The 18,299-nt window shown below is 30.0% G+C and overlaps 1 protein-coding gene across 3 annotated transcripts; it reads left to right on the top strand.

Annotated features, from left to right (window-relative positions):
* Positions 1-4,629: 4,629 nt before the first annotated feature.
* LOC124947584 (homeobox protein CDX-2) lies at positions 4,630-18,299 on the top strand. Of its 3 annotated transcripts, none has more exons than XM_047489952.1 (4): positions 4,630-5,670; positions 7,362-7,436; positions 17,170-17,315; positions 17,544-18,299. In XM_047489952.1, the coding sequence occupies exons 1-4, from the start codon at positions 5,148-5,150 to the stop codon at positions 17,700-17,702; spliced, it is 903 nt and encodes a 300-aa protein (XP_047345908.1). In that variant the 5' UTR covers positions 4,630-5,147; the 3' UTR covers positions 17,703-18,299. The 3 variants fall into 3 exon arrangements, with proteins under 3 accessions (XP_047345908.1, XP_047345906.1, XP_047345907.1); XM_047489950.1 differs by having other exon boundaries at positions 4,631-6,033; positions 17,544-18,297; XM_047489951.1 differs by lacking the exon at positions 7,362-7,436 and having other exon boundaries at positions 4,632-6,033; positions 17,544-18,295.

The raw sequence follows: 18,299 nt of genomic DNA, 5'->3' as shown, positions 1-18,299 counted from the left end.
AATTACTCGGACGATGATAATGTATTCCCAATTTAAAATTCATTATGAAACGTTAAAGTCTACAAATTGTTAATGTTTAGAATTAGAATTACCCTTTCTTTTATTAGATAACAGATAGATTTTTTGAGAGTCGATGAAAATTGTACGATCAGTAAAGTATATTCTCAATTACGAAGTTCGTAAACCAGTATTTCACCTGATGAGCATATAATAATTCGATGCTTTATTGTCCATAGATGACGGATGTTATTTTTATGGCGGTCAATAAATTCTTAGTTTATTTATACGAGAGATATTCTTCTAATATTAGACGACGCTGTTCTGAAATCTTTTTCCATCTTTATTTTTTCTTCCTTTTTAATTGATAATCAATTTTTTAAACGTTACGATTGAGAGATTGTTTTAGATCGATTGGTTATAATTGATTATATATTATACTAATATTAGTCGTGCAGACAAAGTCGTAAAAAAAAAGTAATTATTTTTTCTCAACTTTTTTTTTTTTCTTTATTTTTAACACGATCATCGAAAAATATTATCTATAATAATTCATCCGAAGTATGGTTTACTCGTCACTTTCTAATTTGTTTTGTATAGTAAATGATTTAAAAATGAATAAATATACAAATGTTAAATTAGAAAATTATTTGTTAGTTCAAATAGCTTTTTTTTCTAATTAGATATGGAAAAGTATACATTCATTCCCTTTCGATCGTTTATAAATTGTCATTCGTTTTATAATATTTGTCATATTACTTCACTTAAAACTACAGGTGATAGAGTATTTATTTCCTCATTAATACGTTTTAATTCATTCATAGTTATTCTTGATTATCTAAATCTAATAATTAATGATGAAATATATACTGTAAATGGGGCATTTGTATTGTTAAAATCATGATCGGAATTGTGTCCGAATTGATATAATTGAACAATTGCTTCTAAAATGAATTTCTGCTATTCTCACATGCCGATAAGATTATATATAAGTATTTATTATAATCCGTTTGGATTAAACTTTATTTTTGGATAACGAAAACTACAAGAATTTTTAAAAATCCAAAATATACGAAGTTTTGAAATTACTTATGTAAAAAGGAGCTTCAGGAAAGATAAGTAAACATGAAAGGAATCAGGCATGATATTAAGAAAAAGTTGCATTATCCTATACGGATGTAAAATGTTTAAGGATAAAAAAAAAAAGAGAGAGATTAGGAAGATTACAGACTGTGTATACTTTTAGAGAGCGTGTTACGCTATGTTCCAGCTCGACGGGAGGATAGTTCTTTGCTAATTGTTTTATTAGGAATGATTATACCGCAGTTAAGTCCAAAATATTTTTCAACAAGTATGTAGTAACTTGTGTTGTTTCTGTTAAAATCTGTGGTCAATGATGTAAATGAAGTTTAATGCTAAAAATCTCAATAAAATCTCAATAATGTTTATATATATATATACATACTTCCGATATTGTTTAATACAATATTGGAATATAAAAATTTTATGAAGCGAAAACATGATAGCCGAGAATATGCTATGATAAATGCTATGATCAAATAAAACCGCATACGCATAAGCAAAAGTTATAATTTATTACTATCGAATTTAAATTATCGTATAAGCAGTATTAAAACGTGAACATGGACGGTATACTTAATGATTAAAGTGCAAAAACGACTTTGATTTTTTTTTTCCTATTTAATCTAATCATTTTGATATGATTTAGCGTTATGTTTGCTAATACAATTTATTGTATTTTTATAGTGTGCATATTATTTACGGATAATCTCAATAAGTTTGTGATATCGCTTTGAAAATAGTCAATCAAAATGATCATGTGGATTTTTTTTTCTATTTTACTAATTTTTTTTTTTTTTTTGTCCGAGATCAAATTTGTCACTTGCGAAGAAATTTTTTCATCGCATTGTCAAATGCTACAAATATTTTTACATATTCGAAAGTCATAAATAGAGTAAATAATTTAACATCACTACTGTTAACCTTGGATAGTAAAGAACCTGGTATAGCTATACCAGCTATAAACCAATTTCACTCTTTTCTGTATAAATAATAATAAAGTAATATGTAATAATGAAAGACATATTACTATGATAAATAAGAAATGTTTCTTTCTTATCATAATGATTTAGAGAAATTTTCGAAAGTAAAACGAATAACATTATTTTTTCTTCCTATCTTTTTTCTTTTTTTTTTTTTTTCTTTTTTTTTTTTTCAACATACTTTCGACGCATAAAACGGCAACATATTTTACATACTAATATAAAATCAAATTTCACATAGAAATATTTATTGGGAAGATTTTTTTGTTGTTTTTTCTAACGAATCTAACGATTATTAACGAAACCAAAGGAATGAAGAAAGATTAATTATGATGTTACTGCTTGATTATCGTTCGTTGCTTAATTAAAACGAGTCGTTGATAATCAGAGATATCACGCATGAGCAGACGTGATCGGAGAGGATAGGGGATAAAGTTTGGTCCGGATGGAAGGAGAACGAAACGTGCGAGAGAAAAGGAATGCGAAGAGGAGTAAGGGGATAAAGAGAAAGAAAAAGAGAGAGAGAGAAAGAGAGAGGGTATAGAGACAACCGTAGGCGGAGCGTTTCGAAGCGGCAGGCAAAATGGGCTTAAGGGACTGCTAGTTGTGGCTGCAAAAGAGCCAATATTGTGACACAAGACATTGTCGTTGGTTTCGTCAGCTGCCATTATGCCGAAAGATTATTTGCTGCTTCTACAATTTATGCAATAGACTTTTCACATCGTAACATTTTGCCATTGCCGTGATTCCATATCGATACTATCGCATATACGTCATTTCTGAATATCATTCCTGTCAACTTATTTTTTCCTTGGATAAGATTCAACAGATAAAAGATAAGATGAAATGAATATAGATCGTTTTGGAATATTCATTTTTTCTTTTTTTCGATAATGAAAAGTTGATCATTGGGATAATTGGATTTAAAATTGATCTATTCTATTTACGTTAATTCATGATAATTAATAAAGATGATAATTAACAAATGATTAAGTTTCAAATGAATCCAATCTTTATATGTGATTTTTATCAAATAAAATATGTTTTAAATTTAAGATCCTGTATCTAATTTATTAATTATGGTATTACGATTTAAGAAATTGAAAAAATAATCCAAGGTATGTAGATTATATATAATGGTAAATTCTATAAACAATAATTATCGATCTTATTCATATCTAAAATAAGCAAAGAATTTACGACCGTAAATTTTATTCCGAATGTTTATGAACTTTCTTTATCATCATAATTTATATTAGAGGTACCGGATTAGATATTTCAAATCAATTAGATATTTCAAAATTGAGCGCACATATAAATTCAATTTTCTTTTCATCGATTATATATTATCCATGATCATTCACGATTTATTGTCGTCTCTTATGTAATTTTTTAATTTCTCCCTTATAAAAATGTATTATCTGTAATGAAAAATATGTTCCAAGATAAACTTAAACATCGTTGATTTCATTTGGAAATTTTTTATTATTTTATGGGATGTTCCATAGATCTAAATAAATAAATGATAAATATTCCATAGATTATAATTATTATTGCATTATAATTATTACAATAATAATAATATAATTAATAGATAAATAAATGATTTAAACAATGGATATGATTTAAATAATGATAACTTGCCAACCAGGAAATTTTATTCTTTTTGATCTATAAGATTGAAAATAATTTGTGCCATATTATTAAACTAAATGCACCATAACATCTTCCTCAATAGCACGCATGGTTAAGGTATATTTGTTCAAAATAAAATCTATTCAAATATCAGAGATTTAAGTCGAATGAAATAAAAACTTTTGAATAGCGTAAATAACAGCGTAAAGTCAAGGTATAATATATTATGTCGATTATTTTTCTTCGTTAGTTAAAAATTAACAAACGTATTATCTTATAAAAATTCGATTAAAAAAAGAAAAATTCTATGAACAAATATAACACGGCTGATTAATATAGTCTTTAGAATATGTTTGCTATTTTATTTTGCGCAATATTTTGCATTTAGTCTATTAATGCTATTGATTTCTTATAATAATAAAAAATTTTGTTATAATCATAGTTAAATATTATAGAAACAAAGATATAAAAATTAAAACAGTCTAGATCCTAAATATATGACTGAAGTGAATGAATATAAAATAAAAATTTAGATCAATAATTTAAATTGAGTTGGTTGTCGAATTAAAAAAAAAAAATAAAAAAAAAATAAAAAAAAATAAAAAAAAAAAATAAAAAAACTTGAAAATAAAAGAAAAGTAGATAAATATCCACCGATTTGTTGATTTTGTTAAAAAATATTGATTCTAACAAGAAGAGAAATTGTTTTGAAGTAAGAGAAACGTCGCAATCGTCAACAATGCGTGGTGGTGGTAGTGATAGTGGTGGCAGAGGCGTGGGAGCCGCCTGGCAAGTCTCTTTATCGTACGGCCGTCGGGACGTCCATTAGGCGCCATTTCGGTTGGTCGACAGGCAGAGAGAAATCGGATTGGTTGTTTCAAAGTGGTGGGGATCGAGCGTCGTGTAGGCGGCATCCTTTATAAAACGGTCGCACCCTTCTTTCTTACAGATGAGTCGATCCAGTCCTCAGTAAAACATCACTTACAATCGTGAAATATTGACAATATCGTAGTCTCTCGTCTATCATCTATCGTTTACTCATTTATCATTCGTTATTGTCTATTATTTTTCTCATAAACGCAGTTATTATAAACGTTTCCTTGTTTCCATTGGTAATTATTTAAAATAAAATAAAAATCGTTCATTACTGAGTTCCAATATTTGTGAATAAAAAATTTGAAAATATTTATAGTGTGTGTCAACGGTGAAAGTTTCTTGTTGTAGATCATCCAAAAAATGTTATAATAAACTATTTAATTTTGTGATATATATATTTTTATGTAAATAATCATCGCGAAGAGATAGGAAAAAAGCAAAAGATTGTCAAATTATTCAGTGTTTCTAAGAAAGGACAACAACAAGTTACTTGGACAAAATAACGATTTGATCAGTGATTTTCATATTTCCATCTTTGTTAAGAAAACTTTTGATTGTTACTAAAATATCATAATAATGACTGATTTCACTGGTATCGGCATGGTTCCATATTACAATCATATCGTCTACCGCCAGCAACAACAATATCCGCCACAACAGGGATATCCGCAGCAAATGCAGCAGCATACACCCACGCAACAAGTACAACAACATGCAGTTGCGGCTGCAGCAGCAGCTGCAGTAGCTGTAACAGATTCAGCACAACAATATTGGTACACAGGTTACAGTCATGGACATGCCCAACCGACGACTCACCATCATCACCAAAATACCGGATCACCACAATATTTCGAACACACGGATGTTTTCACGGGGTGGCCGGCGGCTCATCATCACACACATCATTACAGTCCACATTATCAATACCAGCATCATACAACTTATCAGCAACCACAGATGCAGCAACAACTACAGCAACCATTACAACAGCAGATTCACTACCATCATCATCAAGTTCCACTACAGAGATCACCGATGATTCAGCAACTTCCTCCTCAAAGATCACCAATTCACCAGCAAGAACAAATGACTCAAACAGGTATCAATTCTTGGACCGGTCCGCTGAGTCCACCTACTACCGTTAGCGGTAGCGAAATCAGCAGCCCTGGTGCGCAATCTGTTTCACTAGAGAACAATAATAACTACTGTTATCAAAATGGTACAAACAGCGTAAATAGCGCAAACAGCGTAAATAGCGCAAACAGCGTAAATAGCGCAAACAGCGCAAATAGCGTAAACAGCGCAAATAGCGCAAACAGCGTAAACAGCGCTAATAGCGCTAACAGTGTAAACAGCACACAAAGCACAAACAGTAATAAGGAGAATAACTCAAAACCGGGATTAAACAGGAGTCCGTTCGAGTGGATGAGAAAACTGTCGTATCAAAGTCAACCGAACCCAGGTTCGTGTTACTTTTTTTCTTTGTACATCTCTCATCTTTTCCTAATTCATCATCTCTTAATCCTTCATTTCGAAAAATTGTTCACTTCGTTAATTGGGATATAAGTCGAATTCAAAGTAGATTCTTTGTCCGAACGAACTTTCTTCAAAGAATTTATTGACAAATTTAATCGACATCATACATGATCGATGACGGTAATTGAAATGAAATACTTTTCATTACTACCGATAAGCAGATATATTAAATTAAGGGATTACAAATTAAAAGATTAAAATTCTTCGAATAATATCGATATTTCTGTTTAAATGTATCGTTAAGTTTATTCTACCGGTCTAATATTTATTCATCTCGGTGACATTATAAAGGTAAATAATACGCTTTCGAGAGATAGTAATTTGAAAGTTCAAAACGTATTTCAATTTCTACTGAATTTCTTATTCCAATCTCCCTCGTAACTTATTATTCGTGTTGCTTTTCTCGTGCTGCTTTTTGTTTGTTTTTTTATTTTATCTCACGTTTCGATATCGTCTAAAGAAACGAAGATCGAACCAATCCGGAGATTATAATTTGCCAAGGATGAAATAGTAATCACAATAGGTATAATGATAATTCGGGATAGTTTATGTTTTATAAGAAAGTAAAAACACGGTAAGAGAAATGTGTTTGTAAAGTTTGCAACAGGTGTAATTTTTTCTATAATTAAAGGATTTAGGAAAAAAGAGAGAGAAGACCTCGATCATATCACGTATATACGTACGATTATAAATACATCTGGGCGGACTAGATACGGGAAACAATGTAAATACGGTAACGGACGGGCAAACACCTAATTGTTTTCAAATATTTGTAAGATAATCTCTCTCGTCTCTCATAAAGCTCGATATTTTACTGGACCATACAGAAAGAAAGAGAGAGAGAGCCTCTTCCATTTTCAGTAAATGATCCTGAATCAACAAGCGTTGACGGGGGAAAAAAAAATCAATCCTTTAGAAATATTTTCTTATCAACTTTAAACGGAGAAATTTCCGCGAGTTATGATCGATCGGATAACTTTTGAAAATTCGTCCGTAAATAATTTTTCAAGGTTATATAGTAATGTGTTAAACGCGAAGAAATACAACGTATGTATATTGATTTATATCGAACGTATTTACGTCTTATGAGAAAGGTCGTACAACTACCATCGTGTTTTTTTTCTTTTTTTTTTTTTTTCTTTCTTTCTTTCTTTTTTCTCTTGATTCTTACAAATCCTCGTAATCTCGTGAGATTTAAAATAAATTTTACGAGATTTGTCCTAGTTCTGCGAGCTTGATCTTGTACTGTTGCAGTGTGTGACGTAGCCACAGCCTGCAACACGAGTCAGGCTACGACGCTTCACGAGTTCTGCATCCTCGACAGCACCGGTACGAAAATCTTATTAATAATTATCGTACCGTTTTCATTTCCTCCTTATTTCTATTATATTCGTTTTACGTTACTGAGAAAACGTTCTCTAATTCGATTTGAAATTAGATACGTTTTCGCGTTGCATGACTCATTAAAAAAGTTTATGGCATGTTCGATAGATGAATTTTAATTTTTCTGATTAATTATCGATGTAATAGAGTTGTAATAATTATTTGCTCGAAGTGTGCTCATACGCTTTGGCTTTTACGCGTAGAAAAAGAAATGGAGAAAGAAAAGTAAATAGAAAGATAGAATTAACATTTCTCGAACGAAACAATTTTTTAAATTAAATTATATTTATGATAAATGATAATTATTTTTCTATAGAATTGATTGATTCGATTAAACCGTATTTTTTCTACATCATATCTAGTCAAACTTTAAATATATTCACAATAATATATAATAGTAACTTATTAATTTCGATCTAAAGATTTTATTTATACGATGTCTGTTTTTACATTCATTTTCATTCCATAAGCATGGTTTGAGTATTTAAGTATATCTCCTTTTTTTTTTTTTTTTTTGTTTTTTTTGTTTTTTTTTTTTTTGGCGTACACGAAAAAGCTTACCGTCTTGCAACTGAATCGTTCGCAATTATCTAGATCTTTTCTTTTCTATCTCGATCTCTTATTCCTCCTTTTATTCTCTTTTTCACTTTCTAGACCTGATCTTTTCCTTTTTGCCTCTTCGTTTCTGTCTTCGTTTTCTTAGACAGCATTATTTCATGACCGTGCGACCCTCCGATACCTTCCAACGGTTATTATCTGCATTTTATGGTTATATTGCAGGCGGCCGCTGCATCGTATAACATCGGATCGCACGATTCAAAACAGTATTACGATTTTCGTTCTTAAAACTTATACGCTCGTATACCTGCCGATGCAGCAAATCATTTGTCCTCTACTTTCTACTTGGAAAAGCGGACGGGCAGATGAGCAGACAAGCAGACAAGAAGCATCGTTTTTTGTCTGCCGCGAATATTTCTTTTCTTTTTTTTTTCTTCGAGTATATATATATATATATATATACGTGTGTGTGTGTGTGTGCTCTATCTTTGAGTCGAGTAGCGGCCACCATTTTGGTATCTCGCTGCAATCAAACATCGCGAACAGAGGAGACTACGAATGTTTTCCTTCGAATCGAGAGATCGTTAACCCTTTATGGAGGAGAGAAAACCGACGTTACAATAATATTTCTTCTTCTTTAACTACGATAGATGCTTGTACGTGTTGTTTTATTAAAGTAGGGACTCTGCGTATGCAAACACGTGCGAATTTATTACGCAACTCGTCGTTACAATAGGTTTTAAATCATTTATGATTTTGATTGTGACTGTTACGCGACGAGAATTTCTAAACATTTTTGTATCTGCGAATATCACTAGGTAACCGATTTTTCGTACTAAATATATTCTTTATTTTTATTGCATTTATATATATATATATATATGTTTGTATGTATAAATTCATTAAAGCCGTCGGCCGTAAAATTAAACGTTACAACATCAAGCGTTGTATAAAATTGAAGGACGATTTAATTAACGTCATAAACTATTTGTCTATTTAGAGTCATTTTATATTAACTTTTATATTAATATATTATCACGTCGTCCATTTTCGTTTTTAATAAATTTTATAATTGTTTAATTATTGCTATCAAAGCGAAGATGGATCGAAAGATCAAATAGAATTTAAAGGATACCTGTTCTATAGTTCAAAGATCAATTTCCATGATATAAATATAGAAGACAATTTTTCAAGATAATTTCAAGATCAAATATCGTTTGATAAGAATTTATCAAGAATATAATCTCTAGAAGTTCTTCCATATTCTATCAAAAAATTTTTATTAATTCATTTAAGCAAGTACAAGTAAATTATGTTCGATATATATCATTAGGTGGGAAAAAAGACGAAATAACAAAAATCGAAAGTGTTAATGAAAAGGCTAATTTTATTTATCCTTTCTTTTGACGATCGCGTTGTGTTTTAAATTTAATCTTCAATTAATTATATTTAATTATATATATTTATTTAATTATGTTTATTTAGTTATGTTTACCTTTAACAATGATTTCTTTTGCCGACAGTAAAAATTAATTTTTATTTATTTGGTAAATTCATTATTTCAATAACTTTTAATCGTTCGTTTTGTCCGAGGGATCTAACTTCTAATGCTTCTATTACATTTTTATTTTACTAACTTTTCGCCGTCGGCCACGTTCAAGCGCTTTTTTAGATATCTTTCATTGATATCTCTCATTGATATCTGGTTACAGATACAATGAATAGGTATCTTTCTCTATGTACATATACGAATTTGTATATACAAATATATACAAATAGTAAATAAACCCTATAATCCGGATAAGACATTAATCATAATTTTTAAAATTCTATGATTAATAGACCATAATGAATTGAAGGAGAAATAGTTTCAAGTACTTTTCTGACTTTCAAATTTATCTAAAGGTGGAGGATAAAAAAGAAAAGAGATAATGTTCGCTTATTATTAACATGTTCCTGTATAATTTTTGAAATTTAAAGTTATATTTCCATTATTTTGCTAGGTTTTAAGATTTTGAGTTCTTCGGTGAAAGTCATTATCGAAGTTGTCGACGCTTCTTCGAGTTGGTTTTAAAAGAATTCTTTTTGAAGGGAAAAAAGGAATACGCTTAATTCTCTTTGGTCAATCATTATACATTTTTACATTATTCTAAACGTTGCTGTTAATTTGATTATCAGAGAGATTTTCATATCGGTAATTGTGATAATATGAAATTTATTTCGATTGAAAATAAAATGGTAAAAGTTAGTGTGTACAATTTTTTAAAAGTATGAAATACTTTTACGAGCCAATAACGAGTGGGTAAATTAACGAATTAATCAAATATTATTAATTCGGTAATTTTATAATTTTTATAAATTTAATAATTTTGTTCATTTTTAACATTAAAAAAGACGTTCGTTTTACATATATACAAATATTTATACATTTTATATATATACAAATATAAAATGAACGTCATTTTCCAAATAATCTTTCAATTTATTGGGAATTTCAATCCTTTTATTCCGGCTATGCGTTTACAAGAAATGTGACTGTTATAAATTGAGCGCGTGCATTGCCAACAACTGAGATGCTGATGCATAAATTGATTATGACGTAGGATAGAATTTTCTATTTTCCAAACTTTACAATTAAGTTTATAACATTTACCTGATTATTTTCTCAAAATAATTGTAATAATTGTAATATATTTCTTCTTATTTTATTCTATATTTTTAATTGCAAAGTGATAAAATTATAAAAAGAACACGGTACGGTAGATCATAGAATCAACACAGTTTCAACACTGAAGACAGTAATACTTTGATTTTCCTTTTCTTATCCTCATTAGTATAAATTTTTGAGTTTAATTATTTTTTGTTGCTGAATTATTCGCAAAAATTATCTTTGAACTGTTATCCGTTTTAGTTTGAAATTTATTTTTTAGTTTGTCGTTGTTTTTCTCATAAGATAATAAAACATAGGGATTGATGTCCATATTTCTTTTTTTTTTTTTTTTTTTTAAACTTCAGTACATTGTACATTTCATCGATATCAAAAGAAGAAAAATATATTCGTAAAAAGGGATACATGAGACATTACAATATCGATCTTAAATATTTCTAATAAAAAAATCGTTTCCCAGGCAAAAGAGATCCGTGATTCGGGGTGTATCATGGTTCAAGTAAAAAACAAAAAAAATTATATTTTGAATAAATAACGGGGGAAAAAATTATTTCCTTTACTCGTACAAAACTTCTCTAGAAGGATCACATAAATCCAAAAATGTTGAATATACTTCGTGAAACCATTTATCACATTTCACACGTTGAATCCAGTCGTCTTGTTTCGATGCACAGCTGCATAACTCTCTACACTCGACACATTCAGTATTATCTTCTTCAGTATTATCTCAAAACTTTCTTCGAATTCTTGGGTTAAGAAATATGAAATATTTTCACTCCAAGATGAATTTTCCGTAACATTTTTAAGTTCGTGCTTTATTATCTAATCCAAGATTTTTTTTACTCGATCAGATGATCCACTTGTTTTTTTTTAAATAATACTATTTAAATACTACATTGATGCACTGTATTTAGAAAAAATCATTATGTTTTGATTAATCGTTATTAAATTATGATTTAAAGAAGAAGCAGAACATTTTTGAGAATATTTAATTTCTATATTACAAATAACTTATTTAATTTCTTAATTAAAAATAATCAAAGAATATAGTTTTGTTAATAATTCTCAGTTCTGACATTGAAAGTATTTGAAAATCGAATCAAATCTATAAAATATTTACAAGACCGAATCGTTTCAATACTTGATTGACAACTTCATATGAAGAAATTTGAAATAAAATATAATATAATATGTGTACATATAGTTGACGTATATATATATACATACTGTAAAAAGGATGTAGTAGTTTTTACTTATTTACCCTTTGAGGGTGTATTTATTTCTCCGTCGGAGGGAAAGGGTTAACACGTTCTTTGTCGCGTGGATCCTTTTTCGGTACACAATGAATTTCATTTTCAGGCTAAATGATATTTTTGTCATTTACTGATAAAATGCAAGAAAACAATTATTGGTATTACTATTTTATACTCTGATGATGTTTGCAATACTTGTTAAGCCATGCGCCGATAATGGTACATACGGCGTAGTGATGAGTTGTCACTTGCGCAATACAGTTTTCTTTCGTTACAAGCATTTACTTTGCAATTGGCTGGCTAAATATTTGCATTATCGTGAAAGAAAAAAAAAACAATGACAGAAAGAAGATTAAATTATAAAAATATTTACTAGGGAAAGGTCATACAATAAGCATCGACAATTAGTATATCAGCGTTGATTCGCCATAAAAATTAATCGCTAGAGACATATATTTATTTGGTATAAGTCATGGAATTAATAAAGAAAATAAAAAGTAATTAAAAGTGGAAGAAATGAAAAAAAAAGTCAAGTTTCTCGTTATTTATGTTTATTTTCAATATAAATTGAACTTATTTCTTTGTTATATATTGTCAATTTCATAGTATTAATATTTAATACCAATAGATAAATTTTCATTTTACAAAAGAATAGATAAATTTTTACAGATTTTTTAAGCTCTATAACGCATACCTTTAATAATACACGTAGCTTGAAAATGAAACTTGCTTATAAATGGTTTGGCAATGATTAGAGTTAAACTAAACATCTTCACATTTTCACATCTTACAAATGTATTTTGTAAAATTGAAACGAAATTGGTTCGGTTATTTTGTTAATTTTTAATCTAAAATGATTTATAATTGAACAAGTGATACTTTAAACATTTTCAAGCAATTGGTTTAAAATTTCAAGCATAATAATTTCCACAATAGTAGAGACATTATATGTAAGATTTCATTATCTTTGAAGTAGCTAATATATTGATAAATCATAGTTAAAAGAAAGTTTACATACCGACACAAATACTTAGATAAATACTTAGATTTAGTAAGCGTCATGATTTCTACAGAACTTCAAACAGAATTGAAAGATTCTATTCTTAATAACAATTATAACAAGACTAACGTTATATATGTTTCTCATAATAATAATTGCAAAAGGAATTCTTCTTGAGAAAAAATTCTATCTACTTATTGCCAAAAATAATACATTTTAAATCTTATATTTCAGATAATCTTATGTTTTATTTTCTTTTATCTTTTTTTTTTTTAATTTTTTTCTTTAAAATTATACGAAAATTAGAAAAGTTGAAATTGTTCGACAAAAATATCGATACTCAAATTTATTATATTACTCAAGAAAAATAATATATATCAATATCTAATAATACAATTTATATTTCAAATCATTGTATTATTTTACATATGTAAAATAATCGAAATTAAAAAATCATCTTGCATTATATAATAACACACAATTGTACGTATTCTTTCTTTCGTTCGTTCGCTTCCATTTATCGTCAATCCCGTCAATTCTAAAGTGTATAACGTTTCACAGGAACATTCCGCAAGATTATCGAAAAGAATCCTCTTGATCCATAACTCTTGGGGCTATTTGAAACATATCTACTCGTATACAAATGTGAGATGGCACAATACGAGTAATTGTGATGCCACTGACGAATAGGACCCCGGCGAGATGCGTGAACGTTGGAGAGTTCCGCGAGGGGTTGAAGAGACACGGGGGTGGATTCAGTCTTGGCAGGGAAAGCAGGGCACGCGCTTTTGCCATTTCGTAGCTCGAAATGGAAGAGCAAATGCTATAATGGGGTGGCAACGGGTCCCACGAGCGTACTTTCTTCTCTCCCTCGACTGTCTCTCTGCGTTCTCTCTCTCTCTCTCTCTCTCTCTCTTTCTCTTTTTCTATTTCTCTCTTTCTCTTCTTCTGTCTTTTTCTCTCTTATCACACGCAACACCAACACGTTTCAGTCATCTCGTCCACATTTCTCTCGCTCTTTCTCTCTTTCTCTTTTTCATGGATGCACTTCCAACCAGATATTTTTATCGTGATACGATTCGCCTTGATCTCCTTTCGATGATTTTAGATATTTAGAGTGAAAGATTATGAAATTCTTTATATATTCAAAGATCTACGAGACGTACATGAATGATTACTTAAAATGATAGCTTATCGGTTGATGACAAATGGAAAATAATTAAAGTAATTATAACGTAGATATCGATATAAGATATCATTTCATTCTTTCTCCACTCCCCTCCTCTCCTCCCCCCCGCCCGACTAAAAAAGAAGGTGTAACTACGTTCTGAAAGATCCTTTAATGCGAAAAATATGAAAAAAGAAAAAAAAAGATGAAGAGGATCATAAAATTATGTCCGTGATTCTAAACGTACACCAGCCGGTAATCCACGAATAAACAAGCACGACGTTCTTGCGTATACGTTTTACAAACACAACCTTTAAAATTCTTCCATCCGAGACTTCTGGTATCAACGACCGGGATGTATCCTTATCATTGGTGTCTAGCACCGAATTTCATAATTTTTCCACGGCCGCGTTGCCGTAAATACGAGACAAAGAGTTAGTAAAAAGTGATACAGTTGTAACGTAAAATGAGAAATAAATATTTCATTCGAGGAATGAAATACTCTTTACAATTATGATGATATTCAGAACTACTCGATGATAGTGCGATTATGATTATGGTAGAATCGTGGACAACCTTGACAAGTCGACGGATAATCGTCACGAAGTGTTCAGATATCGAAAAGATGAAAAAGGCCGACGGTAATCCCTTACTGAGTCACGCAAACGCTCACACAGGACTATATTGAAACGACACACTAGCTTCTCTCTCTGTCTCTCTGTCTGTCTGTCTGTCTGTTTCTCTGTCTGTCTGTCTGTCTGTCTGTCTGTCTGTCCGTCTCTCTCTCTCTCTCTCTTTCTTCTGCCCTTTCAAACAACCACATCCGTGTCATGCGAGTCTCCAGAGAGAAACCAAAAAAACGTTTTCGGATCTGAAAAGTTCAGGTGTTACATTTCGTGGAAATTGGACGGGTTTGTGGAAGTCGAATCTCATGAAACAACAAACTCCTTCTCGACTTCGTCCACGTTGACTCTTTCCTCTTTCTTTTTCGTCAGTTCTTTGGTCGGGCGTTTGTATATAAAAATAAAAAGCTCGAAAGCTTTAGAAAAAAAAAAAAAAAAAAAAAAAAGAAAAATAAAGAAAAGAAAAGAGGAAGGAAGAAGAAAACAAAAAGTGAAACGACGAATTCAAAGTGACACAGTTGTATGCTAACTCGGGAATTTTTTTTTTTCTCATTTTTTTTTTTTTTTTCTTTCGTTTTCGATTACGATCTTTAAAGATAAAGTCTGTCTTTCGATAACGGTTTACGAATATTTCAGATATGTGTTTACGTGCATCATACCGAATGAAGCCGAAGACGAATCGCGCTTTAAACGTCGTCAAATATTTACAGATTTTGAAAAGATGCGTAAACGTCAAAGGGAAGGATTTATCGTCTTGAGAATCATGATTTCAACGTCATTGCCGTCGGTTCAACGATAGTTAGATACATACTTACATACCCAGCTTTTTTATTTCTTTTCTTTTTTTAAGTCCCCTTGCATTACGAGGAATTTCGTACGTTTGCCGTGATTCTGGATAGTAGAGCCATCATAGATATGAGATAGGACGCTTGATGTACTTACGTTTCGATAACGATCTCTCGTAATCCCAATAGAGATTCGAAAACTTAAAGCCTAATATACTCTAAATGTATTTTCATTGGCTTAAATGGTATCTCACAAGGAGAGTATATCTGCTTAAAATTAATATAACATTAAAGGCACAAATCCTTCGATATCATTTCATCATATCATAACATGGACAAAAAAAAAGAATAATAATAATAATAATAATCACCATAATAATAATCATAATAACAATAATCATAATAATAATAATGATATTTATTCAATATTATTTAGAAGATGAATCATTACAGCTGATGTCATCATTTAATGTTATTCGTCGTACAAAATAATACATTTTAATCTTTCCATAAAATCCTCTTTGGATTTTATTTTTTTTCTCTCTTTTTTTTTTTTTTTAGCAAGAAATAGTGTGTCAGCCAGCCATACTGGATCCACCTATTTGAACGGTCAAAAAATCTAAGGTCGAAGCCTATTCGTGATGCTTCGAAGACCTCGAGTCCTCTTATCGAGGAGTGGTGGATTAACGTGCACGCCTTTGATCTCGCCGGCTAGCCTTATCTAATCGGTGTCTCTTTCCTCTCTGTTCCTCTTATATTCTCTCTCTCTCTCTCTCTGTTCTTTTCTCTCCCTCTCTCTCCCTTTCTTTCTATCTCTCTTTCTCTCTCTCTCTCAACCGGTCCTTCTATACCTAGCTGCTCATACTATAGCACTCTCTTCCATTCCGTATTCCATACGAATGTAATCGGTTCTCTTACTACGCCACGTCGCGTAAAGATATTCACACGTCGTGCTCAATACCATAGTCGGCTTCCTTTTTCGTTTTTCCTCTATCCTCTTTGATTTTATAGCCTATAAAGAATTTTCTCGTACAGTAAAAAAACTTGTTTTTTCTTTTCTTCTTTCTTTCTTTCTTTTTTTTCGGTTATCGAACGAATAGGATAATTAATAGCTTGAGAATTAATTTTTATTTTTTTCTACCTCTTTTTTTTTTTACTTTTTTTTTTCTTTTTTTTCTTTTTTTTCTCAGTATCAATATAAGTATCTGCAATGGATCCTTATCGCGCAGTTTAATAACGATAGTAATAGAGCGAAAGGGATAAAGAAGTTTTCACGATACTCGCGATAACGTTTCGTTATCTTCTAGCCAACGAATCTATTCTAAGAATATATGTACTCGTGGTTTTTCGTTATTTCAATGATTTCTTCTTTCGTTTATTTTTTTTTATTAGTAGACAAATTTACTTTAATTTATAATATACTAATTATGATGTAATATACCAATATACTAACAAATTTTTATAATGTTCTTTAATATTGTTTTCTGTAATGTACTTGGTTGTAAATAATTTGAATGGAACAATGAAAATTGTCATTGACTTTAACGAACGATAATGAAGACGGAATAAGAGAAACATGAAATTCATCGACAATTATTTTATGTTATATTTTTATCTTTTTTAGGAAAAACTCGGACCAAAGACAAATACAGAGTAGTTTATTCAGATCATCAAAGACTGGAACTCGAAAAGGAATTTCACTTTAATAGTTATATTACGATCCGACGTAAAACAGAACTTGCCAGCTCTCTTAATCTTTCTGAACGACAGGTAATTTTTGAGAATGATAATTTATAATATAATATCTGTTTATCATTTGAGAAATATTATGATAGTTAAAGGAATCATCGAGGAAAACACATCAATAGTTTGAACAATAAATGTCGAATAGTTGTTGATAATTTTATATCGTTCAATATCATTGATATAAATATATATATATAAATTTTGTTAATTCGAAAGATCATTTCAAATGGACATTTTTGTCGATGTTAACAGGTCAAAATTTGGTTCCAAAACAGACGAGCGAAACAAAGAAAACAAATGAAGAAACGAGAAGAAATGGAACAAAAAATATTTAAAAATCCGGAAACACTCACTTTGGAAGAAAGAAAAGCGCGCGTGGAAGATAGGATCTGGTGGAGTTACTTGCAATAAAAATAGGAAAATAAATAGACACACTTTGCAACTATAATGTGTAAACTCTGTATATAGATAATATATAAGACATTAATATATGTAAGACTCTAATAATTAATTTATGACACGTGTAATTAGGATGTATCAGCAATAAGACACCATTCTAACGCTGAAACGCTCTTGCATTGGATTTAAAATTTTAAATTTTAATATACTGTTCTTAACCTTGGAAAGCAAATAATTTGTTATTTATATAAAAAGTAAATTATTCACATTATTAGAGTTAGCAATTTCCAATGATGTTCGGGACAATAATAAAAAAATTCCAATGCTAAATTATTGTATATAAGTGCATAAGAAGAAGAAAGAGAATATAACGTGTAATAAATTATTAATTAAAGTCTTATACATTTAGTTGCCAAGTGTTGAAATCTAGTAATGTAATGATTTGTGATTTTATTATAAAAAAAAAATTTTAAACCTAAAAGTGATACACTATATTTAATACCTGAAAGAAAATTTTTCTTTCTTTCTTGTTAACTAAAAAATCTGATGCGTAATGCTTCGTGAAGCATTATTTGAAGTTTACTTATTAAACGCTTAAATAGATGAGAA

Source organism: Vespa velutina, chromosome 3 (genome assembly GCF_912470025.1).
Source record: "Vespa velutina chromosome 3, iVesVel2.1, whole genome shotgun sequence".
Classification (NCBI taxonomy): Eukaryota; Metazoa; Arthropoda; class Insecta; order Hymenoptera; family Vespidae; genus Vespa; species Vespa velutina.
Note: the sequence above shows the minus strand (reverse complement) of the source record. Positions and strands in the feature narration are given on the sequence as shown.

Excerpts from the sequence above, each read along its gene's own strand:
- LOC124947584 (XM_047489950.1), top strand. The coding sequence starts at position 5,148 with ATGACTGATTTCACTGGTATCGGCATGGTTCCATATTACAATCATATC. Across the intron at positions 6,034-7,361 it reads TCAAAGTCAACCGAACCCAG|TGTGTGACGTAGCCACAGCC; the intron begins GTTCGTGTTACT and ends GTACTGTTGCAG. Across the intron at positions 17,316-17,543 it reads TTAATCTTTCTGAACGACAG|GTCAAAATTTGGTTCCAAAA; the intron begins GTAATTTTTGAG and ends CGATGTTAACAG.